Source organism: Natrix helvetica (assembly GCF_964273705.1).
Source record: "Natrix helvetica genome assembly, chromosome: 1".
NCBI classification, from domain to species: domain Eukaryota; kingdom Metazoa; phylum Chordata; class Lepidosauria; order Squamata; family Natricidae; genus Natrix; species Natrix helvetica.
In genome coordinates, this window is record NC_138548.1 from 319134642 (window position 1) to 319161705 (window position 27064).

At 42.0% G+C, this 27064-nt stretch overlaps 1 protein-coding gene across 2 annotated transcripts in view; it reads left to right on the forward strand.

The window, feature by feature from the left end:
* OXTR (oxytocin receptor) overlaps nucleotides 1–9707 on the forward strand; it is a 39339-nt gene extending 29632 nt beyond the window's left edge. For both annotated transcript variants that reach the window (XM_081935296.1, XM_081935297.1), the window contains exon 3: nucleotides 5988–9707. In XM_081935296.1, coding sequence (XP_081791422.1) covers nucleotides 5988–6235 — 248 coding nt within the window. In that variant the 3' untranslated portion in view covers nucleotides 6236–9707. The remainder of the gene's footprint in view (nucleotides 1–5987) is intronic.
* The last annotated feature ends 17357 nt before the right edge of the window (nucleotides 9708–27064 follow it).

Below are 27064 nucleotides of genomic sequence, written 5' to 3' on the forward strand. Positions count from 1 at the left end.
GAAGGTAACAGTGTTCCATGCCCCTTTGGTGTTTAGTCATGCCGGCCACATGACCATCGAGATATATTCAGATAGCGCTGGCTCTTCGGCTTTGAAATGGAGATGAGCATCACCCCCTAGAGTCAGGAACGACTAGCATATATGTGCAAAGGAAACCTTTACCTTTTAATGCCATCTTATGATTTCTTAATTAATAGTTGTCCAGTCAGCTTCATCATAAAGTTTGTGAACACCATTTTGTGTCTAAAGCATGTTTGACACCACCCATGAAATCCAGGGTCTTGGTATAGCCAACGGCTCTCTTAAGATGGGTTCTTGGAGTCCTAGTGGACAACCATTTAAATATGGGCCAGCAGTGTGCAGCAGCTGCCAAAAAAGCCAACACAGTCCTAGGCTGCATCAACAGAGGGATAGAATCAAGATCACGGGCAGTGTTAATACCACTTTATAATGCCTTGGTAAGGCCACACTTGGATACTGCATTCAGTTCTGGTCGCCACGATGTAAAAAAGATGTTGAGACTCTAGAAAGAGTGCAGAGAAGAGCAACAAAGATGATTAGGGGACTGGAGGCTAAAACATATGAGTAATGGTTGCAGGAACTGGGTATGTCTAGTTTAATAGAAAGAAGGACTAGGGGAGACATGATAGCAGTGTTCCAGTATCTCAGGGGTTGCCACAAAGAAGAGGGAGTCAAACTATTCTCCAAGGCACCTGAGGGTAGAACAAGAAGCAATGGGTAGAAACTAATCAAGGAGAGAAGCAACTTAGAACTGAGGAGAAACTTCCTGACAGTTAGAACAATTAATCAGTGGAACAACTTCCCTCCAGAGGTTGTGAATGCCCCAACACTGGAAGTCTTTAAGAAGATGTTGGATAGCCATCTGTCTGAAACGGTATAGGGTTTCCTGCCTAGGCAGGGGGTTGGACTAGAAGACCTCCAAGGTCCCTTCCAACTCTGCTATTGTATTGAATTGTATTGTTGCCTTAGATGAAAGGCTTACACATTTTCATTCTGTCTTCAAAAGTTGATTATTAATAGTTAAATTCTAGTTTGGTGCCTACCTCTATAGACTTAACAACAGTAATTTAGGAGCACAGAGTAGGTTGGTCTTCTTCCTCTCTTACACAATATGCCTTCCAGGATCTGTTGATTTAGATAGCTACCTTGCTCTGCCTACTGATAGGACCAGTGCTGCCTATTTTTTTTTAGCTTTGTACATTCATCCAAATAAAAAAGAATAATGGTTTAGCAACACTGGAAGATTTCTATTAAGTAAGTCTTCTTATCTTCAAATACTTTTTTTGTCATTCACAAGTGTGAATGACAGCTTTCTTTTTAATCATAAGCTTAAAGTGTTCTTTGTTAGAAACTTGGAAATACATTTCTATTAGAGTAACAAGAACAGTATTGTATAAGTTTAAAAATATCCAGGCAGGATCTGAAATTAAGTAGAGATCCTCTTTTTAAACTCCTTGCTCTGTAAAGCAAATATGAATTAAGATTTTTTTCCCTTGTAGAATTTCTTTTAACTCCTTCAGCTGTAGACTTCTTGGTTCCTTTCCATGTAAATTTTATTAATAGATGGCTACATTTTTGTAGGTGTCTTTAAAAAATATCAGTCCATTAGTAGGCCTAATCTCAGTTCACTTTAATTCCTCAGGAAGTACATCAGGGTGATACCCAGCCAAACAATAAAGCTCATAGCAATAGATTTTTCTTCACTCTGTCTACGCTTGAGCTCTGTTGGATGAATCTCACATAAGGGTTGAACACATAAACATTTTCAGCAGTCATCCCCAGTTGGGACTTTCCTAGTGTATGGAGACCATTCCCATATTTATTTCCAGCTGTTCTTTTTAAGAATTTTGTTACTTATGGTCTGGAGAGGAACAGGTATGGAAAAGCTGACTTCAAACAATTACTTTGTGCTAACTTCCAAAGGAGAGATTGGGTTAATTTGCTTCAGCCTAACAATGAAGAGTGCAATTTATGTGATGTAATTATGCTAAACCACTTCTATGCAAAGCCCAGTGGAATGGGTGAGAAATAGGCTTGTCCTCTTATTTTTCACGAGTTCAAAATACTGAAAACAGACCTAAAAAGTTCCAATTAGCATTCAGAAGTGGAACATAGATATGTTACCCAAGAGCCTAAATAGATTATTTTGAACATTAGAATTTCAATGTGTGATTATGAATCTATGCTAATTTCAAACAGGAATCAATTAGATTCCTTTTTGTTTTGGTTTCCCCTCTTTTTTAAAACTAATAATGCCATGTTTCACAGCAAGGAGTAGATTTCAGAGGAATTTCTTATTCTGTGATTAGCTGATGCAAAGGTCACCGTAATGACTCAGCCTTAAGAAAAGCTAATGAGAAAAATGAAATATTTCATAGTAAGCATGTTTAGGGGAGGTATTCCCATGATGAATGAGAGATTTCAAGGTTTCTTTTTCCATTGATTCATGCTGGAAATAAATTAGTCTGTATTCCTAACATGATTATTATTTCTTACTGAAATCCTGATTATGTAAAGGCTTGCTTGCAACCATTTTATTTATTTTTTGTTAAAAAGGCAAACAATTTAGGAACAATAAATGTGACTTGCTACTTTTGCTATACAACCTTTGTAAATAAACAGAGGTAGCCGGATATGAATCTGTCTCAGCCCAATAACACCGTATTTGTCAGGATATTGTGCTATTTTTCTAAGTTGCATAATACAGTTATATTGAAAAAGTTAATTATTGTTGCCAGTTCTAGGAAAAACCACAAGCTGTGTGCATATATTTCGAGGGGTTTATAGGATAACGAACATTAGATTCTCTTCTTATTATTGATCACCGTAATATTATTAGTTGCTTTTCACTATATCTATTGACTGAATTCCAGAACAACCCTTAAAGGACATGATCAGAGTTTTTAGTCTGCTGAACAGGGATTGGACTGCCTGAGAGAAATGTTTCTCAATGCTTGCAACATTAAGACAGAATAAGGAAGGGATCTTGGAGGTCTTCTAGTCCAACTCCCTGTTCAGATAGGAGACCTTATACCATTCTGGACAAATGGCTGTCCAATCTCTTCTTGAAAACCTCCAGTGTTGGAGCAATCACAACCTCTGAAGACAAACCATTCTACTGGTTTATTGTTATCATTGTCAGGAAAATTCTCCTTAGTTCTTTAGTAATAAAGGCATATAATCTTTATTCTATTAAAAAGAATCACGAGAAGACAGAGCATGAAATTTGAGATTGTTTATCAACAGTTGGTGTCTGGACAAATATACAAATAGCCAATTTAATGGGATAGGCTTTTTGCTGGTTACACAGCTATAATTAAAACACTGTTTGCCTTGAGCCATTTTTTACACTTTATAGAGGAAATTCTAAATTAGTTTAGCATATTCCCTTTGGCTGACATACTTAAGGAGAAGAGGACTGTGAGATGTGACTGTATAAAGATAATCAGATGTTAGAAAACATTGGGCAACGTTGGGGATCAGGGGCTGCAACTCAACTTTCTAAACTTTTGAAGAACTATGAAAGACTGTTTGGTTATACTGGAAGAGCCTTCATTTTTTTACTTGTCCTTTGAGAGAGAGATTTAAGAGTAAAAATAAAAGTAGGAGGAACAAACCACTTTTAATCCCCATTCTTACAACCCCACCCTGAAAGGGCCATTCTATTGCCAATTTCAGTGCCATATTTAAGGTGCTGGGACCTGAAAATGATATTTGGAAGGGTAGGGTAGGGTAGGATAAGGTAGGGTAAGGTAGGATAGGATAGGATAGGATACTTTATTTGGCCAAATGTGATTAAACACATAAGGAATTTGTCTGTAGTGCCTAAGCTCTCATCGTACATACAAAAGTAATAATAAATCATAATAATATACCTTATCTATCATAACACCAATCTGATTATTTCTGACAGTCCAACTTATCAAATCAAGTCTTAGTATACCAGTATGCATATCTAGTGTATCTGGATGAGATGGGTTGGTTAGATCTGTTTCCAATTGACTTTGAAGCAATTAAGAAAGGCTGAGTGCTCAACCTAATAGATTATCTGAAGCAGGAACTAGATAGAAGGAAGGTGTCTTATCTTGTGCAGTTTTGCATGCCATTTGAAAGATAGAAACTATTTGCGCTAATACAAGTTTTGAAGATTAAGCTTTTTGAATATTGATGGACTGGAAAATAAGACTTCACGAAAACACTATTCATTGCTGAATTGGCAAATTGGCTGATGAATTTAAAGAGCGGTTAATGTGTGGAAAAATATTTTCTCTCTTCAGTTTTTTTCATCTGCAGTACAGATAACAATGATTCCAAGAAGTCTTTTTTCCTTAAACATGAAATAGTGGCAAGCGTTTACTCTGTAATTGCTTTCTGATTATGTTTCACGTTTATTCCTAAATCTTAAACCCCTGATACTATAAAAAAAAGCTTTGCAGCACAATGTAGCCATGCTGATTCCATACATATTTTATATACTAATAGCTGATAACCCGGCATTGCCCAGGTATTTATTTATGGGGGGAAAATGTCCAGACCAAACATAATTTCTAATGTTGGATTTCCCCCCTTACCAGAGGGAACCCCCTTGTGGAGTACTGTGAAGCCATTACCATGGCAACTCCACTGCGCTGTACAGTAGAAGTCATTTTATGGCAGTACAGTAGTAGCCATTTTAAGGCACAACAGGCTGTATCTTAACAGAACACACACACACCGAGGGATTTAGGAGTGTCTTACCCCCACAGTATTTGTTTCCAGAGAGTAAGTCATCTGTACAACAAGTTTGGTTGAAATTGCTTGAGGCGTTCCAGAGTTATGCTGGAACACACACAGACACACAGACAGACAGACGGATATGGAAGGTATTTGTAATAGCTTGGAGTAAATTTATTAAGACCCAGGTTTTACTTTTAGACTCTACAACAAACTTTCCCAGGTGTGCTGGGATGACAATTCTTAGGATGTAATAGTAAGGGATGCTGGTAATTCCCATCCTTAAAGTATAGGTTTATATCTAACTGTCCCAATTCAGGATAATTCAGATTTAATTGGGAATTATTTATATATTATAAATGTTGAAAAAAGTAATTTTGATGAGCAGAGCATCTAGAAATCCATGCCAGAAAGTGACAGGCTCACCTACTAATTTACTCTGAGCAGCAGGAACACTGTATATATAAAATTGACTATTTGAAAGATGTAATGAAAATGGAGAGAAGAGTAAAATAGTGGTCAATCTTTGAACAAATCCTTTTTAAAATTCTCCAAATTATTTGAGCTCCCAAAATCACACTTTTCTTCACTTTGTACTGCCACTAGCTCTCGATAAAAAAACAGCTCAAAATACTCGGTGCTTGAGTCAAAATGTTTTCACAGCAGCCTCATTTGGTGGGCGATTAACAATTATTTTGAATAGCAAAATTTTCCTATTTAAAAGTTATTAAATTTTGCTATCACTGTATAGCAGAAGTGCCTGTATGTCAGTTGTGGCATGCATTCAGCCAGGAAAACCCTGATGAAATGTCTTACCTTACATCTCCATTTCAACAAAGTATTGTAAGACACATGGTGTTATGGCGTCACCAGCAGGCATAGATAGAATGTCTCACTTGGTTACTGATTAACAGATTATTTACAGAATAACCCAGTTGGAAGGGACTTTGCAGATCATCTAGTCCAAACCCCCACCCAAGCAGGAGACCCAACACCATTTCTGACAAATGGCAGTCCAGTCTCTTCTTGAAAGCCTCAAGTAATGAAGCTCCCACAACTTCTGAAGACTAGCTGTTCCATTGGTTGATTGTTCTCACTATCAGAAAATCCCTCCTTATTTCTAGGTTGAATCTCTCCTTGATCGGTTTCCATCCATTAATTATTGGGCTATTTCTCTTCTTTGACAATCTTGTTGATCCTGAAACTTTACAGTAGTATTTAACTCTTTCTAATACATTTTCTCTCTCTTGTAGATTGGACGTTCATAATCACCACGCTCCTAGCAAGCCTGAACAGCTGTTGTAACCCCTGGATCTACATGCTTTTCACAGGCCATCTTTTCCACGACCTTTTGCACCGGTTTCTTTGTTGTTCTTCGCGGTACTTAAAAGCTCGGCAAGGATGTGACCTGAGCGTCAGCAAGAAAAGCAATTCGTCTACTTTTGTCCTGAGTCTCAAAAGCTCCAGTCAAAGGAGTTTTACCCAGCCATCCACAGAATGAGCTAGAAAGCTCCAGCTTCTCTATAGACTACACTAAAATGTTTGGCTACAAATGGCTTTGGTATCTATCTACTTAAAAAATGGGGCAAAGTGATATGGGTGCATGTAAGTCTGGGCATAAATATACTGTATATGTAAAAATGAGCATATGTGTATGTGTAGGGTATTTGTTTATTGACATGTAAGGTAATAGCTGGCTATAGTCTGATTGAGGATAAGTAATTTGACCCTTCAAGAACTTGGAAGTGCTATTCCTGTCTGGCCAGGCAGACAAATTTGTAATATTTGAAGAACACTATATTTTCTATATTTGAGCCAAATAATAGTTCCCATGCAAAACATACAAGGATTGACCACAATGCCGATGGGTTCCATAGATTAATGAAACCTACAAACTGAGCAACAGATTACATTTACAAATAACAGGAACAAAAAGAAAATATTGTCTCCTATTGTAAAGGGAGTAATCGTTGTTAGTTGCGAAGTCATGTCCGACCCATTGCAATCCCATGGACAACATTCCTCCAGGCCTTCCTGTCCTCTACCATCTCCTGGAGTCCATTTAAGCTCATGTCGACTGCTTCAGGAACTCCATCCAGCCACCTCATTCTCTGTCGTCCCTTTCTTCTTTTGCCCTCAATCGTTCCCAGCATTAGGCTCTTCTCTAGTGAAAAGGCAGTAGAGTTATAAGTCAAACGAATATGGTGGAGTCTTATAAGTCAAACAACACATGGAGTAGAAAAACATTGTTCCTTTTTGGACAGACCATTCAATTCATAACAAGCAATTCAAATCTTTAAACACCCCCATCATTACCTGAGCTTGCAGTTATGTGATGACTGATCATGGAGAAAAATTCGGGGAGCCCAACATGATACCAGAAACTACATTTGAGGAGGAAGCAATAATGCCTGAAACCGAAGTCGACTTTTATAGATATTCCATGTTTTTTTCTAGTGGCATCATTCATTTTTTCAGCAACATTCCATTGTGAAATTTCAGCCCTTCAAGACTGTCAGCATAACGTTGTGTATCGCTCATTAACTGTTGACAAATCTAACACAGCAAAGTTTATAGAGAATGCAAACAGTGCTTTGTAAAAAGAATACTAGCTAACCCATCATTACCAGGGGCCTCTTGCAGAATCTAACCAGAAGGGGAATGTTGGAAAGCAGTTTTAAGGCACACTTTTAATTTGCAGTAGACAACAATGTCACCCATCACTGTCCTTGTTAATAGCTGATACATTCTATAGCATGATCCAAAATCCATTCCACTTTCAGAAAATAGTGAATTTTTTTTAATGTGGTAAACAATATTCCTGCAAGAGATCAGTGATCAGTACTTTCTGCTATTAAAAACACATTGCATGTCAGTCATTGACTGTTACAGCAAAAAGTATCAAATGTTTGGCCTGGACAAAAAGAAATGTAAGAGTAGATAGCATAGAAAACTGTCAGATTTGAACAAGTATCACAGAGAAGATGGAGCAGATTTATATTCTGTGGTTCAAAAAGTCAGAACTACCAAGAACGGGTGGGAATGCCATTTTTGGCTAAGCATCAAGAAAAACTTCCTAATGTTATGACAGTGGAATAAATTATCTCTGGATATGTTGAACATTGAATTACTTCAATTATCTCTGAAAATATTTAAGCAGAGAGGCTCTAGATGTATCCCCTTTCAGCAGTGATGTATATAGATGAACTTTGGAGTTCCAAAATATTACAATTTTGAAAATTGTTGAAGTTAGGTGTTATTCAATTTTTAATGCAGTCATAAAATATTTGGACAATATTTAGAGACTACCTGAGATTCCATCAAAATCTGCAAGTTGAAATTGTTATCCTAGAAGTTTTCCATTTGCTACCTGATATAGTTCTGCTCTTGATTCTACTTCATGTATTATTGGCTAAATATTTTCTGGGGATGAATCTGTAGCTGTTTTAGCTGCATTCCACAGATTCTGCCTTTTTATTGTAAAATGAGCCCAAAGGATAGTATAAGGGAGATTTTTTAAAAAAAAAATTATCATGGTAACAGCCCTACAATAAGTGTACAATACAGTTAGTCCTTGTTTGACAACATCAGTTAGGATTGGAATTGCCATCGCTAAGCAATACAGTCTGCAGGTTCAGGTGACTCTGCCACCTAGCAATAGCAGTTCTGACAGTCCTGGTGGCAATTGTTAAGTGATAACCAGGCAGATCACTAAGGACGGACCTCATGCAATTGTGACTTCCAACTTCCTGCCAGCTTCCCCATTGACTTTGTTTGTGGGAAGCCAGCAGGAAACATTGGAAATTATGATCACGTGACTATGGCTTGCTTAACATTGTAATTTTTGAAAGCCATACATAAAATGTTCAAATCACAATTAGGTGAGGGTGAGGATACTGTGATGGCTGGAACTGATGTCATATTGTGGAATACTAGAAGCTAAAGCCCACATGTTCCCACCATGTCTAAGCCCTGGTAACAACTGATTTCCTTAAGTTCATGAATTGGACCAATTGGGTTATAGATCCATTGCCTTTTCAGAAGATGTATCAGTGAGACCTTTGCATTGTTTTTAAGGATTATTCAGAAAAATCTATATATTTAACACAAGCAACTCCATTTACTAAGACTAATAGTAGTAAAAATAGTTCTCAGTCCTTTTCTTACCGTATATATCTACAAAACCCCCTGGAAAATATTATGCCATTCAGAATTTAATTATTTGATTTTAATGAGGTAAAAAAGTTGACCAACTGAAAGCTGTGGGATGGACCCTGAGAAAGAGGAGCAGAAAGAAGGTAGCAGAGTGACATTTTCCATCAGAAGCTCCATGTGGCATCCTAACCGAGGTTTTGAAATAGGAATGGGGAGACCTGGTTCAAATCCACCCTCCGATACAAATGCACCCAAATGGATGGTTGGGGTCAGTCATATCTCAGCCTTATCTTTGTGTCCAACATCTATTTTACTAGGCTGGAGGGCATAATGCATGTGAGTGGATTTCTGTTGGGAAGGGAAGATGTCCTACTTCAGGCAGAGGGAATTTCATCCCATTCATGCTGTTCAAGAACCTCACCCTTCAGATAAGTTATTATGTCATGAAGAAGGAGACAGTGAGAAGAGGAGGTGGTGACCTTACTTTCTGCAAACTCCCTTTTGCTCAGAGTTCTCAGGAGCCAACCCCTTGTGTAAAAAAATATTTGCCATCTTCACGGAACTTTACTGTATAAGATAACTTTGATTCAATACTAGGTATGGACTGTATGTTCCTTGCTGTTTAATTCAATCAGGTATTTTTCTGGAAAAAAATATTTTAAAAAAATACATTTGAGTAAGTAGTTATCTTCTTTTTTAAAGAGAAAAAAAATCACAAATAAAAGATACAAACGGGACCCAAGAGAAAAGAAAGATAAACTGTATTATACAAGAAAAGTAACTATAAATATAAACTCTAAATAAATGTAAAAGTATTATACCACAGAGGATACTTTGTGCTGTGAGTTTCTACAGAAGCACTCGCTTTGCATTTATGGAGTCATTTCTTGTGTCCTTTGATCAAAGTTATTTCCAGATTCTCTGCCTGCTGTGGATAAATCTGGCCACAATAAAGAAGGGAGATGTTGGAAGAGGGAGAGTGGGAAGAAGACCAGTGAAGAAATGTGGCAGAAGAAAAAAATAGTATTACATGTTAGTTTAAAGTTTTCTGGGCAATGTTTTATTAACACAAAGATACTAGCTGTATTTACTGTCCTGATAACTTAGGCGCAAGTTACAACCAAGTATGAATAGTTTTGTCTGGGTGACATTTATTTATAAATAGATCTATAAATAATTATTTTAGTTGATTTTTTATCCAAAACACTCCCAAAGTGGAGATTTGATGTCTGCTTATTCAATTATTCAAATAAGAATATTTTCTATCACTATTGGGTAAAACCAATAAGATTATGGAGCCTTCAATCATTATTGATAATATTAAAGACTACTCAATGCTTTTCCAATAGGAAAAGGAATCACAACAACTGGTACCATGGGGCAGAAAAAATACATTGAATGGCCACCTCAGAAGATCAGAATAGTAAGAATCTAAGCCTTCCCTAGAAGGTAAACTTAGTTTACACATTTTCATAAACCATAATTCAATGTAATGCTTTAACTATAATGACTGTTTCAATAATTTAGAAATCAGAATGTCTCTTTTATACATCTGACTTTGTCAAAAACCACATTAAAGTTACATACTGCCCATTTTGCCTAAAAGCAACTCTAGGCAGCTTAATAATCAATAAAAACAAGACAAATCATTAAAACATTAAAATAATACATATGAACATTAAACCTGAGTTTAAAATTAACCAAAATAGCAAAGAGGGAGCAAGATACTCATAGGGTGGAGGTGGGTTCTTAGTCCCTTAACCACCTCCAGAATGACACACACACACACACACACACACACACACACAAGATGGGTTGCTCCGCATTTGGCCCCAATTGGCTGAACTGGCAGTGGAGGTGGTGGGAGGCTCCGCCCACTCACCTGGACGCTTCTGCGCATGTGCAAAGCATCGCACATGACCGCAAGCACGAGCGAACTGGTAGTGACAGGATTTGAATCCCACCTCTGACACACACACACCATGTGTGTGTTCCCAGGCTGTTAGATATCCATACTAGCTACAATGGTTTACATCAAGGTCCTCTATTCCAGGGGGAACAGAGGTTTAATCCTATTGGTCAAAGTGTCTGACAGCTCCCTATAAAAGGGCTGCTGTCAGACACAACCTTCCCTGGATTGTTCTCACTTGTGTTATAATAAAGAGCTGTTGTTACCCTTAAGCCTGTGTGTGCCTACCCATTACCCAATCTAACACAGACCATTGGCAGAACCAGGCCTTCAGCCCTATTTGGCAGGCCAAAACAGAAAGTGTGGGTCTCACTTGGGAGGCGGGGGAGGGGAGATGATGTTTCAGAGGGTGGGAGACACAGCAGAAAAGGCTCTTCTTCTGGACTCTGCCAACTGGAAGTCCTCAACCAATGGTGTTCAAAACATTCCCTTTCTGCCACGGAGTCAGGCCAATCTCATTAGGCAAGACAGTTCCTCAGATATCCTGGACCCATAACAAGAATGGCTTTAAAGGTAAGAACCAACATCTTGAATTGGACCTGGAAGCAAACTGGCAACCACTGCAGCTTGCAGAACAGCAGTGTAACATGGACCACCTTCACGGCCCCAAGAACTGTCTCCATATCCGCATTCTGTGCCAGCTGTAGCTTCTAAATATTCTTCCAGAATAGACCCATGTGTTACAATAACCTTGAGTAACAGAATGCAGGGACTCCTGATCCAGGAACTATTGATTGATTGATTATGTGCTATCAAGTCATTTTTGACTCCTAGTGACCACGTACAGTAGATGGGTGCTCTCCATGAACTACATGAACTACATTACTATTTTAATAGTATATATGGTAATATACTATACCAGCGATGGCGATTTTTTGGCTCGCGCAGGGGGGGTCGTGTACGGGCATGCTTCACCCATAATGCAATGCATGAACCCCCCCCCCCAGTGTGCATGCGCACACTACAGGCGCGAACCCCCATTTTTTGCATGCTTTTGTTGCACTTCCCAGGCTGGTGAGGGCTGGTGAGGGCGAAAACAGCCTCCCCCGCCCCCCCGGAAGCTGTCTGGAGCCTGAAGCCTCCGGAGCAGTCAAAACGACCCTCCGAGCAAACCGGAAGTGACTGCATGGAGGGTCGTTTTGAGCTCTCTGAAAGCTTCAAGGACCTTCAGGACGCTTCCCTGAAGCCTTCGGAGCAGTCAAAACAAACTGCCAAGCAAACCGGAAGTCCATTCTCGGACTTCCGGTTTGCCAGTAGGGCTGATTTTTTGTGCTCCGGAGGCTTCAGGGAAGCTCATGAAGCCTCCGGAGGGCCTCCGGGGGGGGGAGGCTCTTTTCGCCATCCCCAAGCTCCTATAAAGACTCTGGAGCCTGGGGAGGGCAAAAAATGGCTTTAAAAAAGGGTGAACTCAGCTGGCCAGCGCATGCATGCATGCTGTCCAGCTGACAGGATAGCGCCTTGCGTGCCCTGACAAATGGCTCCGCGTGCCACTTGTGGCAAGCGTGCCATAGGTTTGCCATCACTGTACTATACTATATTATTACAAAGCCAATACATTTTAAAAATCTCTCCTTATCCCTAGGTACGGTATGAGTCCTCAATCTGCTCATTTACTGACCCACATGGTCCTGTAGCTTGGCAGCTATGATGCCGGATAGGACTTTCCATGTTGTGGGAAGGGCGGGTATTGGCTGGTGCTGTTCCCTTGTAGAGGTCTTCATGATTAACACTATCCTTCCTTGTATTAGCCAGTCTGGGTGGGAGCCTGCTGCTAGCATTTGTGCTGCTAGGCATTCATGCACTGTTATTAGTTTCTTCAGCCAATGGGTATGGATAAGGGCCGGATGCTGTCCTGCTCTCCTTGTTCTTGACCCACTGTTGGAGATGGCTGTGGCCTGCTACTGTGATGGTGACAGGTTCTTGCTTTGGGAGATGGCTGTGGTCTGTTCTCCGGTCCTGCATCCACTTCGCATCGTGTTATGTGTGTCTTCCTTTTCTCCCACGTGTGGAGAACCGGAAATTGATTATATAACTATATTATAGCTTAAAGGGAAGTGTAAATCTAACTATTGAGTTATGTGCCTTTGTTTACAGTCTGTGTCTGCAGCAGAGGCTTAAGAGCACCGGGTTCTTTGCGAATGAGTCACAAAATCTGGAATGCAGTGACTTGGATTTAATTTTCATTTATTTATCTTGAAGCCTCTTAACATTTTTATTGGCTGACTCCACACAGCAACAGGTTGGAAGGAAGGTATCAGCAACCTGTGCATCCACAAGCATGCCAAGCATGCTTAATTTTTCTGCCTATTTGAAAACACTCCCAAGTGTCTTATGTGCTCATTTTCAGGATTCTTCTTAATTAACATAGAGATAGTTTAGGCATTTAATTAGTGTGATGCTTGGGTATATATTTCCCTTTGCCAGTTGATGGAAGCAGAATGATCATGCAGTAATTAGCACTCAGTATGCCATCACCATGGATTATTCAGTGCATTCTTGCATTCTTTATATTTTGTCCCTTAAATACGATTTGCATGGGCAAATCCCTCTCAGGTGAGCTGAGGTGCTGAAGAGGTTGCAATCTGCATCATGCTTATTGGAGAAGGAAGCTTCTGGTGTCATATTGGAAAATTTGGGGTTCAGCATCATGGCTAGCAATGCAAAGAACTCCACTGTGGGACTCCAATGTAGGCTAATAAATGAGAGATATGGATTATCACATACATTCTTTAAACAAAATCAAGGAATCCTACAGCTGGATTTGACTGTAGAGAACATCTAGTCCACTCAGGTTAGAAGTCACTAGATCCTCTGCTCTTTTTGTCAGAAGCATTTCACTTTTCTGTCAGAGATTCTACTATTCTTAAATGCAATCTTATATTCTTCTTTGATCATGTTTCCATTCTTCCATTTCCTATACTTTTTCTCTTTCAATATTTTAAAGAGCTGCTTATGTATCTTGTTTCCCCTCTTTTTTTCTCTCCTTCTTGTGGGGACTGTTTGCAATTTCACCTTCAGTGTCACATTTCCATTCTTTCTGGATATTTTCCTCCTGCAACATTGGATTTGACCTTTAGAGTTGATCAAAGTCTACTTTTCTGGTCCAATATGCAGATCTGAGTCTTCTCGGTTCTTCGATCTTTGAGTCTCACAAATTTTAGGATAACACATTCATTTTCCCTGAAGGTGTCAGTTACCTTCACTTCCTCAAACAGTTCCTCCCTTGTGATGAAGATTATATCTAGGATTATTCTTTCTTTCACTTTCTGATAATTGAAGTTATCCGCAAGATAGGAGAAGAATTCATCATATCTCAGTCTCTGTCTTTGGTTATCACTATTGCACACTTCCTGGAAATTCTAGTCATCTTATGCTTTATCAGCGAATGAAACTTTATCAATGTCTTTCACCTGCTCAGGCCATCTATACTAAATTTCCATGATGGTATCATTTTCACTTATTATACTCTTTTTATTCTAACACAGATACTCTGGGCAAAATTCCAGTGTTCTGATTCCTTGCCAGTACATTTTTTTTCTTTTCAAAAAATGCAAAAATGCCCCTTTGGATGCCACATGATAAATAAATAAATACCTCTTTGGTCTATTTCTTTTGTATGAAATGTAGCCCTCTAGTGCTGATGCCAATCAGGAATATCATCCTATGAAATTTCACTGAGGCCTATCACATCAGAGATGTTTTCCTGAATCCCATTTTTTGTCTCCCATATTCTGCCATTGATATAGAAACCCCAGATATTTTGAATACCACCAGCTGTCATTTACGTTGTGATAGTCTGCAATAGTCTGAGTCACTATCGTAGCGTCTAGCTTTCTTGACCCGGTCTGTCTGAATATTTGGTTCTGGGCTTTTGCTCATCCTCCTCTTTTTGTTCTGCTTTAACACACTGCTGATAAGATTGGTGAGATATCTTTCAAACATTTCCCAAAGGTGCTTTTTCAAGACACAACTGAACTTTCTGGTCTAGTTGCCTCTTTCAAAAGCACTTTTGGGACAACCTGGATGACTGAGACTCTCCATAGACATTTGCCAAACATTTCCTTTCCAGATTTTGTAAAATGTGCCCATTCATGAAGGTAGCATAGACCACTATCTTTGTCCAAAATTTTCTCAGCTGACAGTCCTGGTAAAAAAATACTGTACTTTCCATTTCCTTCACTATCTTTCACCAAGGACTTATAGTCTCTAAAGATTCTATTGGACTCTACTGGCCATGTCATTTGTCCCCATGTGGATCAAGAGGAAAGGATAATTATAAGTGGATTTGAACAGTGTTGGTAAATTCTCCAGCATACCCTATACTCAAGGAGTCCTCAATTAATAGTGGTAATTGTTATTGGAATTTCTGTTGCTAAGCAAAGTGTAATGTCAGGGGACTGAACCACTTAATACCAGCAATCCTGGCAATCCCCCTTCCCATTCACAGTCCCAAACAAGGACTGTGGGTTGTCAAGGAACTCACAGGGAGGTTAAAAGCAGGTGGCAGGCAGTTAAGGTACAGCATGGATGTTGCCAGCCAGGGAGAGTGGCAAGTAATCTGCAAGCACAATGAAAGGATAGTGAGAGGTGAGTTGCTATCAGGCAGTGGAGGTTCTGTGGGTTACCCATGAGATAGTGTGGCTGGAAGTGGCTGCTGCCAGAAAGGGGGGTGCCAGCAGTGGGTTCCTACCAGTTCGGATTGAACCAGTAGTGGTTTGGTGGCCTAGGTCCCTGCAGGTTCCAGGGACCCAGGCCTGCCATGTCCCCGAACTGGTTCTCTGGGTGGCACCATAGGCGTCACCATCTTGCTTTTTGCTTCTGCGCATGCACAGAACAATTTTTATTGTGCCTGCACACGAAGCACCAATGAGCAAACTGGCAGTAGTGACTGCTGGAACCCACCCCTAGGGGATGCAAGTGGCCTTGTGGTGCAGCAAAAGAACAACCAGAAATGGTTTCTGCTGAGCGGGGCAAGATATGTGGGTGCCCCACAAATGAATGTGGCCAGGCTGGGGACGGTGCTGCCAGGTGGGTGGGATATCCTGGGATGACTTGTGACTTTCTCTGTTGCCTTCCCCATTAATCTTGCTTTGGGGAAGCCAGCAGGACGGTCACAAATCATGTCACGGGCCATTGAGATTGCCATCAATCTGAGCTCATTACCAAGCACCCAGATGGCAATTATGTGACCCTTATGGTGCTGGGAACTTTGAGAACTGGTGCTAAGTACCCCTCCTTCAGTGCTGTCATAACTTTGAAGAGTTGCTGGACTGGTTGTTAAACAAGGGCTACCTGTTCAAGTACCTGAAAGGTAGCATATGTTCTGTAATGTCATATTTGGTTTGTACACAACCTCTTCATTGACCCCTTAATGAGGAATCATCCACTTCATAGCACATTTCTTCAATCCAGATGTACTAAACGTCTTCTACAATAATCTTTGGCAAGATTTCCTTCAGTTGGCTGTCAATCATCCATTAGAAGGTGAGTTCCATTAGCATTAAGTACTTCTTGAACTTCTGACCCCCAGCTTCTTTGGGGAGCAGTTTTTCCCCACCTATTTGCAGCACAAACTCCCCCCCCCAATGCTTTGGTATTCTCTGTCCCTGCTGGAGAGCTTCAGCTGTCCTATCTATCTAGCAACCTTTCCTCTTTCCTGATACATTTTTTCACAATCATTTTTTTTATTTTATTTAGAAAGTTAAGATACATGCTCCAAAAAAAAAGAGGAAAACATTACAAAAACAAAACAAAATTAGAGAAAACATTGAAAAAATGTGCATTAGAAAGGGCAAAGACTGATGCATTTCAGTGTAACAACTCTCTCTTAGAGTGCAGTTGTTTTCTCTTCCAAAAAGGTAAACATTACACAAAGTTTACATCTCATAACGGTGCTTTCCTCATTGTTTGCACCCTTGCCTGCAGAGGTGGGTTGCTAATTCTTTTACTACCGATTCAAGCGAGCTCCCGTGCTCGCTCCTGCGTACGCACGATGCTTCTGCACATGCGCAGAAGCATCTGGGCAGGTGGGCGGAGTCTCTTACCACCATTACTACCGGTTCGGCCAATCCAGGCTAAACTGGCAGCAACCCACCTTTGCTTGCCTGCCAATTCCCTTAGACAAAATTTCATACAAATCTTCCCCGTTCAGTTGTTGGGAAATCATGTTTCACCTCTCTGGGTGAAAACAAGCCTGGACTGAAAGAAACTAGAACCAGACCAAAAGGATAGAATATGATCTGATGCCTAACTTGGCCACATTAAGAATTTAAGAAGGGCCAAATTGGATTGATACTGAAAACATGTTTAGCCAAGGTTTCTGTTCGCTTAGAGCCAGCAAACCTTCAATTTAATAAGCATTGATTTAACAAATTTTGGGCTCAATGCAAAAAAATAAAAATAAAAATTGACAGATATGTGTTTTGTTTGAATGTCTGGAAATAATGAATTTTGCTCCAAAAAACAAGCAAACTTTCCCTACTATTTTACTTCCTCAGAAGTGGTGTTACATTATGTGTAGCATTTTGCTTCTTTAGGCTTGCCAGATATACTCAAGCTTCCGACATTTGTATGCCACCTTTTTTCCAATCTGATCATTTGTCATGCTTTCTTGTTTATGAGGTACTTCGTAAACTGCCCACAGTGCCCAGTCACTTAAGTCAGATGGGTAGTGTAAAACAACCAACCAACCAACCAACCAACCAGCCAATCAAATAAGAAAGAAGTTTGACTATAAGAAGTGTCCTCCATATTACAGTTCCTATCTGACTCAATGTATCCCCATTGCTAGATGATAGCCACTAAAAGCCACTTCTCAATTTTCCTATACGGAGCAGTAGGCTAGAAGAAGACCAAGATAGACATGGGCCACATGTTATCTGTTGGCTCAATGAATGTATTTTAATAAGTTTCAAAAACCAAGTGTGATGGGCAAAACTCAATAATTCATGTGCTTTCTTCTGGAAAAACTTTTTTTTTAAAGAAAACATGTAGAACAATGTAGTAATGAATTCAATCCTAAACCTATAGTCTAGTGATGGCTAACCTTTTTTTTTTTTGCAAGAAATTTTTATTTTTATTAAACAGCACAAAAAAAATCATCATCTTACATTACATCATGGCTATAGTCTCTATTTTGTGGCCTTCATGTATATTGGATTCAAATCTCATAATTCCTAGTCCCACACATATGGGGAATTCCTTTCCTGCTCAAGGTTCTCAAGCATGCAATAGTAGATTAGATCCAGACTTGTATGAAACAGATTTTTTTATATCCATTTAAATTCAGGTTTAGGTCTGGTTCTGCCACTAAGACTATATGGGCCACACTATTGTCTGGAAGGAAACAGGGAGAGCATAACCCCTATAGATTCTCCAGGGCTATAGTTGGCTTTTGCTATCACTAAACACTGTATCCTCCTGGAGCAAATCTCCAAATTAGGTGAAATGGTCTCCACTAATTAGCCCTTACAGGAAGATGAGGTTGATGATTCAATACAATACAATACAATAGCAGAGTTGGAAGGGACCTTGGGGGTCTTATAGTCCAACCCCCTACCTAGGCAGGAAACCATATACCACTTCAGACAAATAGCTATCCAACATCTTCTTAAAGACTTCCAGTGTTGGGGCATTCACAACTTCTGGAGGGAAGCTGTTCCACTGATTAATTGTTCTAACTGTCAGGAAGTTTCTCCTCAGTTCTAAGTTGCTTCTCTCCTTGATTAGTTTCCACCCATTGCTTCTTGTTCTACCTTCAGGTGCCTTGGAGAATAGTTTGACTCCCTCTTCTTTGTGGCAACCTCTGAGATATTGGAACACTGCTATCATGTCTCCCCTAGTCCTTCTTTCTCTTAAGCTAGACATACCTAGTTCCTGCAACCGTTCTTCATATGTTTTAGTCTCCAGTCCCCTAATCATCTTTGTTGCTCTTCTCTGCAGTCTTTCTAGAGTCTCCACATCTTTTTTACATCGTGGCGACCAAAACTGAATGCAGTATTCCAAGTGTGGCTTAGAGTACACCATGATCCATATGGTGTTTCAAGCTTTGATTTATCCCTATGCTATTCAACATCTACCTGAAATTGCCTAGTAGGGTCATTTTGAAGTGGAAACCTATTCCAGTAAGTGTTATACAAGAAGAAAACAAACAGGGGACTTTTAAAACTATCCTAGTAGATTCCTTTTTCCAAAGTTTCCCAATAAAAGTATAATTATGATGCCACAGTGGTACAGTGGTTAGAATGCAGTACTGCTGATTACTTCTGCTGCCTGCCAGCTGCCTGCAATTTGGCAGTTCAAATCTCCTCAGGCTCAAGGTTGACTCAGCCTTCCATCCTTCCAAGGTGAGTAAAAGTAGGACCTAGATTGTTGGTGGCAATATGCGGACTCTGTAAACTGCTGTAAAAGCACTATAAAGCGGTGTAAAAGTCTATGTGCTATTGCTATGATAGGCTGCTACCTCCAACCTAAACCTTCTGATATGATCTGTCCAGCTGGACATTTCTTACCCCTTCTATCAAGGAGTTCTTTTGAGCAGATCCAAAGATGCTTTCAAAGCCTAAAAATGCAAAACTGAAGCTTCATGTCCTAAGAACATAAGCAGTACCCTGCTGGATGAGATTCTTGACCCTCCCTCATCCAGCAGTCTGTTCTCACATTGACCAACACAAGGAGACCCACTAGCTTCCTAGTACTGAACTTTTACACTGCCATGAAAACTAATACACGTTCATCTCCATGACATCCATGAATGGGTTCAACCCTTTGTTAATCTTGAAGTGCAGATAGTAACAGTGCAATCTTGGAGTGGAGAGGTATAGAGAAGATTTTAACGAGAAACCTTTATAAAACCAATTAAGCCCAATCTTTGGATATAATAAAGAGTTTTATTGAGGAAAGAGAAATATAGGGTAAACAAAGGAAGGCAACAATCATATGCACAGAAGGTACCAATAAAGGAGAATATTTGTAACTCAGGGTTGAAATGAAATGAAGAGTCTTTGGTGTCCTTTGGACTTGATTGTTTTCTTGCAGACATTTCATGATCCAATCTAGCTAACATCATCAGTGCTGATGTTAGTCAATATTAAATGCAGAATGATTGAGTAGGATGAACTTTTTTTTATTAGGGTAGGACAAGAAGCAATGGGTGGAAACTAATCAAGGAGAGAAGCAACTTAGAAGTGAGAAGAAATTTCCTGACAGTGAGAACAATTAATCAGTGGAACAACTTGCCTTTAGAAGTTGTGAATGCCCCAACACTGGAAGTCTTTAAGAAGATGTTGGAGAGCCATCTGTCTGAAATGGTATAGGGTTTCCTGCCTAGGCAGGGGGTTGAATTAGAAGACCTCCAAGGTCCCTTCCAACTCTGCTATTGTATTGTATTATTGTATTATTGCTGCTCTAGGAAATATTAATTATTAATTTTGCAGAGTATACTCTTTGATTTCCATCTATACAGACTGAAACAAACAAATTATTAAAAAGTTATGATATTTATGTAGTTACTTACCAGGCACATCTAACTTATATTTAAGTAACCAAAATATCTTTACAATCCCCAAGGCAATGGTGTATTTCTACCGGTTGGGACCGGTTCAGTCGAACTGGTAGTAGCTTGGCTGCCTGGGTCGTTGGAACCCGCAGCTAACCAAGCCTGCCATGCCCCCGAACCGGTTCTCCGGGTGGTGCCATAGGTGCCGCCATCATGTTTTCATTGTACTGGGCATGGGCGCACAGCATACATCAAGAATGTGCCGCACGTTGCATCCCTGGACAAACCGGCCGTAGCGGCTGCTGGAACCCACCATTGCCCCAAGGCATGTTACAACTTTTGAGCACCCCTAATATTTGGAAATTGAATGTTGAAAAAATTGACATGCCCTAACCGAGGGATGTTTGTCATGAGACTGACACAGGCAACTACATACCTTCTACAAAGGTTTTTTTATTAAAAAAAACAACTATAAAATTACTATCCCCTGACTAAGCAATGAGCATTTCCTGGCTTATTTATCACAAACTTTCTTATTCTTGGATGTTTATTATGTGGTGAAATGAGGGGAAGTAAAAGAATAAAAATGACCAAAATAGCTTGCCATTGCATATCTTAACAAAACAGTACATTGTCAAATAATGTGCTGAGAGCAATTGAAATTGTAATATATGGAAATACAGCAGCTCAAGAACACTTCAGCTTTGACTAGCAGAAGAAGCGGGCCTTTTCATTTGCATACACATCCTCTTAACACTTGCCATTATATTTCTGTGTTGAATGGGGGGGGGGGGAATCCAAAGGAAACACTCTTAAAAATGACACTTTTTGAAGGGGACAAGGATTGTATGGAAGCAGCATTACCTATGAACCTCCTCCACATCTTTGTTATTTGCAATATTCCAGGTGTAGTATTCCTTGTGGGGGATTGAACTTGCAAACCGATTCCTACATCCCATTGCTAAGCATAAGAAGACCAGGCCTGACAATGGCCAGCAGAAGCTGAAGTAATGAGTTAAATTAACATGACGCTTAAGGAGAACTATCAATTTGGACAGGAGATGACGGATCCCCATGGTGTTTTCAGAATCTTTATTGCAAATCGTATCTGATATTGGAAAAAGGCCATTGAATTGGATCATGACCTCCTGCATGGTTGATACAGTCAATCCTAATGATTGTTTTCTTAATAGGTCAGGACAGGACAGGACAGGACAGAATAGAATAACAGAGTTGGAAGGGACTTTGGAGGTCTTCTAGTCCAACCCCCTGCTTAGGCAGGAAACCCTACACCACTTCAGACAAATGGTTATCCAACATCTTCTTACAAACTTCCAGTGTTGGAGCATTCACAACTTCTGGAGGCAAGTTGTTCCACTGATTAATTGTTCTAACTGTCAGGAAATTTCTCCTCAGTTCTAAGTTGCTTCTCTCCTTGATTAGTTTCCACCCATTGCTTCTTGTCCTACCCTCAGGTGCCTTGGAAAATAGCTTGACTACCTCTTCTTTGTGGCAATGCCTGAGATATTGGAAGACTGCTATCATGTCACCCCTAGTCCTTCTTTTCATGAGACTACACACACTCAGTTCCTGCAACTGTTCTTCATATTCTATTCTTCCCCCCACCTGCCCCAGTTTTACAAATTGTAATGCATGCTCAGGGTTTTTTTTTAATGCAAACTTGAATAGTTCAGAGTACTACAACCAGCCTATAAACTGGAGAAAATTGTAGTTCTTCATGGTACAGGCCCTGGTTATTATTATTTTTTTTAAACAAAGTTTTATTGGTTTTTTGGGTGTTTTACAAAGGAAAAAGGTAGGGGAAAAGTTACAAATTTTGGCAACTGCAATGTGTGGTAGGTGCGCCCCCCCCTCCATACTCATAGTATACATTTACACATAATTCATTATTAAGTAGTAACATATAGTCAGCATATAAATTCAGTTAATAATTTCGATCAGTTTATGTCAGGTGGATTTTTTTTACTCATTTTTGTGATCTGAGCTTTCTCGGTATTGCCCCATCTCCCCCCGCCGACAGGGCTCCGGCCCCTCCCGTGTCCTGTATATCTGATGAGGAATCATCTGGTTTTTCTAGGAGTAGTTTGTTTTTTTCCATAAAGGCCTGCGCCTCTATGGATGTATTAATTCTAACTCTTGTCTCCTCCCAGAATATTAGCATACCTTCAGGCATCAACCATCTAAACCACACCCCCTTCTGGTATAATTTATTCGCTAATTGCGAATAGCTTTTTCTTTTTTCCCTCACTTTCTTGGGGATCTGTTTCAGAATGGTTATCTCCTTATCTTTGTATGTCAGGGCTTGCCCCCTTTGTGCACTCAGAATTTCATCTCTTGTACTTTTTCTAAGGAATTTAATGTGTACCTCCCTGGGAACGCTGTGTGTTCTAGCGTAAGCTGAGTTCACTCTATAAACCAGGTCTATTTCCCACCCCATCTGTTGTTTCTCTTTCTGGATGTATTCAGCCAACATGTTTGTCATGATGTCTCTTATGTTTTCATCATCTACCTCCATCACATTTTGAAATCTAAGATAAAAAGACATTCTCTCAAACTCTATTTTCATCTGCTGGGTGTCAAGTTCTTTGTTTCCCTTCTGCATCCCTTCCATCCCCTCCCTCATCTCAGCCACCCCACCCTCCAAAAGGTCCAATCTCTGTGAGTTCTTATTAATTTTGGCCTGGTTCTCTTTAATTTCTTCTTTCATCTCCTTCAGTTGTTTCTTTATTTCCTCTTGTCCCTGTAGAAGTTGCTGGAACATTTGTTGAAACTCCATCTCCGTAGATTTAGGTTGCATCAAAGCTGTTATCATTGATTGTGTACTAGGACTGGAGGTTGCAGATGTCGGGGCAGAGGCAGCAAAGCCAGGCTTTCCAGGAGGTGGTTTTTTAGGTGACATTATTTGTAGAATAAAAAGTTCAGTCAGTATAGAGAATGGTCAGTCAGAAAGGCAGGACAGCCAGGAGAGTCCAGGAGACAGAAGGTCCAGGCAGAAGAGAGTTTTTTCCACTGGCCCTGGCAGTAGAGCAGGGTTTTCCACTCCAGGGAGTTCAAAAGACAGCAGTCAACAAGAGATTTATCTGAGTAGCATGGAGACAAAGACCGGAAGCCTGAAGTTTTGAAGGTGGAGTCAGATTTCACATTTCATAAAGACAACGGAAGTGTGCCATCTTGCCCTGCCAGCTTCAGGTTTAGAGGCAAAAAGTAAAGTTTTCAAAGTTCCCAAAGTTTCCAGATCATCATTATTTTAAGGTTTAAATCCAAAAATCCAGTAGTAGGGGCGTGACATCATTGGTTGGCTCTCCCCCTCCTCCTTCCCCTGGGGCTAAGAGCGAAATCGTTTCCAGCCGCCTGTCTGAGGGAGGGGGTGGAAATCCCCCTCCCTCCAGCCGCACCTCTCCAAATCAAGCCGAAAGTAAAATTTAAACAGCTGACTGATTCTTGTTAAAGTTGTTAAAGGGAATGGAGAAAGTTCACGCCTCAACGCACCGCAGCTGCATCCTTCTGTTCTCTTTTTCTCCGATCAGCCTCACAGCGAAGACGCCGGAGCGTCTCCCCTTCGTGCTCCCCAGTGCCTGGAGCGAGGCGGGGGGCCCCCTGCCGGCCGCCGCCGATCCAGGGATCCCCCGCATTGCCGCCCCTCTGGCAGGACGCCTCTACGGGGCGTCCTGTGCCCTCCAAGGAGTGGGAAGCCCACCGGGGATGCGCGGGGCGAGCAAGGCTTGCCCGTCGCCATCAGCCGCCAGAACTGGAAGCCAGGTACAGGCCCTGGTTATTGATGGACCATTTATCCCCAGGTTTGTCCTATTTTATACAATAGAGTTTTCTTGCTTCAAATCCTGTCAGTTACATCAGGGGTGTCAAACTTGCATCGTCACGGCGTTATCATGTGACATATTGGGACTTTCACCACCTTCGCTAGGCAGAGATGGGGCCAGCACATGAACCATCCGGCCTGCAGGTCACGAGTTTGACACCCCTGAGTTGCCTAGTGTCATTTGATGGGACCCAGGAAGTAAGTTGCTTCTATTGCAGCACCCGTCCTCTGGAGCACAGGTGTCAAACTTGCTGTGTCACATGATGTTTCACAATGTTTTCCCCCTTTGCAGAGCTGGAGTGGGTGTGGCCTGCATGTGATTCACCCAGCCCGCGGGCTGCCAGTTTGATACCCCTCCTCTGGAGTAATATCCCTTCTTCAGAGTTATATGGTTTTGCACTTAGTTCCTATTCAAATGAGCTCTTAAAATCTGGCTCTCCCTTCAAGTCTTGACTTCAAGGGGCACGTAGATCAACCTCTTCTGTAGGTGTGGCCTGTTTTGTGGGATTGGCTTGCCGGCCATGTGACTGGGTGGGTGTGACCAACTCAGTGACGTGCAGTCAGGGGAGGGAAGGGAGGCAGAGCCTCACCACTGTCAATCATGAAAAGGAAAAAAATGTAAACAGGAAAAGGCGAGTGCTGAAGTGAGGTTACCTAGCTCACCGTGAATGACTGCCTGTTTAAAAAAGCCTCTAAAGCTCTGAGCTCTGCCGCGAGCAAAAGAAAGCGTTTTAGTCGGGTGTCCGAGGAGAGGAGAGAATATTCAGCCATTCTCTCCTCCTCTCGCACACACCACGCTGTCTAAAGCGCTTCCTTTCGCCCGCCCAAGCTCTTCCGCGGGCGAAAGAAAGCATTTTAGTCAGGAGTCCGGGGACAGGAGAGAATATTCAGCCATTCTCTCCTCCTCTCACACACACCCCACTGTCTAAAGTGCTTCCTTTCGCCCGCCCGAGCTCTTCCGCAGGCGAAAGAAAGCGTTTTAGTCAGGAGTCCGGGGACAGGAGAGAATATTCAGCCATTCTCTCCTCCTCTCGCACACACCCCGCTGCCTAAAGCACTTCCTTTCGCCCGCCCGAGCTCTTCCGCGGGCGAAAGAAAGCGTTTTAGTCAGGAGTCCGGGGACAGGAGAGAGTATTCAACCATTCTCTCCTCCTCTCGCACACACCCCGCTGTCTAAAGCGCTTCCTTTCGCCCGCCCGAGCTCTTCCGTGGGCGAAAGAAACCGTTTTAGTCAGGAGTCCGGGGACAGGAGAGAATATTCAGCCATTCTCTCCTCCTCTCGCACACACCACACTGTCGAAAGAGCTTCCTTTCGCCCGCCCCAGCTCTTCCGCGGGCAAAAGAAAGTGTTTTAGTCAGGAGTCCGGGGACAGGAGAGAATATTCAGCCATTCTCTCCTCCTCTCACACACACCCCGCTGTCTAAAGCGCTTCCTTTCGCCCGCCCGAGCTCTTCCGCGGGCGAAAGAAAGCATTTTAGTTGGGAGTCCAGGGAGAGGAGAGGCGACAAGGGCTCGGGGCAACAAGGGCTTCGCCGCGGACTTTTCCTTCTTGCACGCACAACATGCGCCATCGGTGGAAAAGAGCGCTAGGCAGCTGGAAAAGACAGCTGGGTAGATTCGTGTTTGCGTGCCTTTGTCCTCCGGCAGCGCTGACATTTCTGCCTCCACCCTCCACAGCTCCCACGTGCACCCGGACGGAGATAGCCAGAATGGCGCTGAGGCAGTCCGGCCGGATGAAAGAGCGAGCACGCCCGGGAGCTGTGGAGGGCGGAGGCAGAAATGTCGGCGCTGCCGGAGGACAAAGGCACGCAAACACGCATCTACCCAGCTGTCTTTTCCAGCTACCTAGCGCTCTTTTCCACCGATCGTGAACGCTTTTCGTGCGCATTTGGAATAAACAATGATTTCGTAATTGGTTTGGCGAGGCGGGCGGAGTTGCGGTTCTCAGTCGAAGCTGCGGGCAGCCGAGGCTCCGACAAGAGTGAGGCGTGCAGGCCAGGGCCGGAAGGTAGCCCGCAGCTACCCCCTCCTCTCCTCCCTGTCGCTCTCGGCTGGAGCCAACCTCGCCGGCCCTTCCAGAGCCAGAGCGGGATGGAGCAAAGAAAAAGGGGCAGAAGTGCAAACAAGAGCTCGGGGCGACAAGGGCTTCGCCGCGGACTTTTCCTTCTTGCACGCACAATGCCGCTTTGGTGGGAAACCGCTCGCCATTCTTGCGCGCCTCTCCAGCCACCGCCTTGGAAGTGAGTCACGCGGACAGAACTTTGGGGCTGAGGAGAGAGGCAGGGACGGAGGGAGTGGGGGGAGAGGAGCCGCCCCCCTCACCCCCCCAGGCAATGGGGAAAGCTTTCCCGAAATGGGGGGGGGGGTGTCACGGGAAATAAAAAGGGCACGTGCTGGGGGGGACGAAGGAGGCTTTGGCGCGCCTTAGAGGCGGGCGGGAAAGCAACGAAAGGGGCAGCGAGGGCGGGCGGGGATCGGGCTTTGGGTTCGTGGGAGACCTTGAAGGAGTGGGGGGGGAAGGGACTGGCGCCGGTGGAGGAAGCAATGCTACGCGGATCAGTGCACTCCGCGGTCCCCTTAATGTTCACTCAGGAAGGCGAAGAATGGGACCACGTGTGCTGCACACGTGGTCCCATTGCCCGCCTTCCTGATGACGTCACCAGCCTCCCCAGCCATAACCCTCACCGCACGTCACTGGACCAACTTGTAAATATGGTGAAAATCACTTAACAACGATCCTGCTTAGCAATCAAAATGTTAGCTCAGAAACTCTGGCATTTGAAGCACGCAAGTCTTAAAACTGTCAAGTTACAAGACCCTTGCACCCCTGAACCTTTAGTAAAAAAAAAACCAGGGGTGTTCAAGCTTGAC